Source organism: Protobothrops mucrosquamatus, unplaced genomic scaffold, assembly GCF_001527695.2.
Source record: "Protobothrops mucrosquamatus isolate PMUCROS unplaced genomic scaffold, P.Mucros_1.0 scaffold36, whole genome shotgun sequence".
Lineage (NCBI taxonomy): Eukaryota > Metazoa > Chordata > Lepidosauria > Squamata > Viperidae > Protobothrops > Protobothrops mucrosquamatus.
The window spans coordinates 887375-889219 of record NW_015386420.1 but is presented as its reverse complement, the minus strand read 5'-3'; the positions used below and the strand labels follow the sequence as shown (position 1 = coordinate 889219).

Below are 1845 nucleotides of genomic sequence, written 5' to 3'. Positions count from 1 at the left end.
GGCGGGCACATGTCTACGAGGGGCACTCCCCCCTCTGTGCCCAGCCAGGTCTCGGTGATACCTGCCAGGTCCGCGCCCCCCTCTTGAATAAGATCTTGAATGAGGAGGGCTTTGTTCACCACTGACCTGGCGTTGCATAACATCAGCCGGTGATCCCGGGCCCGAGGAACTACGCTCCCTGGAGACCGAGAGGAGCCCTGAGGACCGGAGCACCTACAAGCTTGTAGACAGCGTGTGTGTGCTCCCCAAACCCGATATGGTCCTCTGCTCCCGCCATATCTGCCCCTCCCACTGACCGTGCTGATCGTACCACCCTCTCTTAGTCCCCCAACCACCTCCCCCACCTCTCCGACGCCGCGTCCCTCAGACAGGCCCGGCCTTGGCCCCAGGGAGGCATGCCCCATGCCCCCCCCGACCCTCCCCATACCCCCTAAAAATTCTATGGTTTGTCAAACAAGTATGTTGAACTGCTTGATTGTCTTTTAGGAAACCACATCATACGAAGATCAAGAAGGGTGGGAATTTGCATCTTTGATTGGATGGAAGTTTCACTGGAAGCAACGTAGCTCTGATACTTTCCGCCGCAGACGCTGGAGGAGAAAAATGGCTCCCTCAGATACATATGGGGCAGCTGCCATCTTTAAACTTGAAGGAGCTCTTGTATGTAGGAATAATTTCCCTTGTCTGTTATCCCTGAATGATCACCTCAAGGGTAACCTATAATTTAAAAAGTGCATTTAGGCAAGTGGATAAAAACTGGCACTCTCAATTCTTTTTTCCCTTGTCACAATCCTAATGATCTTCCCTTCTGCAGATGCTCTTTAACATAGCAAGAAAGTATTCTAAGCAGGGCAATTGTTCAGTGAGTCACACCTGATTTTATGACCATTTTTGCCACAGTCATTAAGTGAGTCACTGTGAATTGCACAGTTTTTAAGGAACTCCGGCTTCCCCCATTGACTTTGCATATAAGAAGTTGACTGGGAAGGTCGCAAATGGCAATCATGTGAGCCCAAGATGCTACAACTGTCATAAATACATGCTGGTTGATCATGTGGCTGGTTGCTGTGATGGTTGTAAATTTGAGGACCGGTCATATGCCATCTTTTTAGTGCCATTATAACTTCAAACAGTTGCTGTACAAATAGTAAGTCAAGAATTACCTCTACTATATTATGGTTTTGGGATTTAATAGTCTACAGCAGATAGGTACAGTCAGTGAGAAATACAGAAATTCTTAAAATTCCTTTTTTCCCCAAAGGAGGGTAGGAAATGCTGCAAAAAGACTGTGAGTATCATTGTTTTGAAACAGTAGTCTAAATATACTTTTCTGTTCTGAGAAGTAAATTTTTCTTCCCCATTTCATTGGAATAAGAAGTTATAATTAATTAGAGGAGAATTATATGCTGACTTAGTTTAAAAAAATTATATTTCCAGGAAATGTGATCCATTAAATCAATTCTTCACTGACATCATTAATTTTAGGAATCCTTATAGCTAAGAATGGATGCCCATGTTTGCCTTCTCTCCTTTCCTTTCCCTTTTTCTTTTCATGTTGGTTTTTTATTTGATACGTCTGATAACAAAGACCATTTTGAACTCATGGATTTAAACTAAGTGTTTTATAAACTTTGAATAATTACTCTTAGGGAGCAGATTTTAGTACTGAAGATGGAGAACACACTTCTGAGAAGTCTACAGATTCAGCAGCAAATTTGTTTGGTGCAAACACTCCTATTGTTTCTTGCAACTTTGACAGTAAGTCAGTTTAAATTGTTTATTCAAAGTGATGGGATTCCTTGGTTTTTCTCACAGCTGCTCTTTTTTTTTTTTTTTTTTTTTTTT

At 42.7% G+C, this 1845-nt stretch overlaps 1 protein-coding gene across 1 annotated transcript in view; it reads left to right on the top strand.

Annotated features, from left to right (window-relative positions):
• Positions 1 to 1845, top strand: part of MYOF (myoferlin) — a 109827-nt gene that overhangs the window by 73290 nt on the left and 34692 nt on the right. Inside the window, exons 30-31 of the mRNA XM_015811292.1 lie at positions 487 to 660; positions 1650 to 1758. Of these exons, the coding sequence (XP_015666778.1) occupies positions 487 to 660; positions 1650 to 1758 (283 nt within the window). The remainder of the gene's footprint in view (positions 1 to 486; positions 661 to 1649; positions 1759 to 1845) is intronic.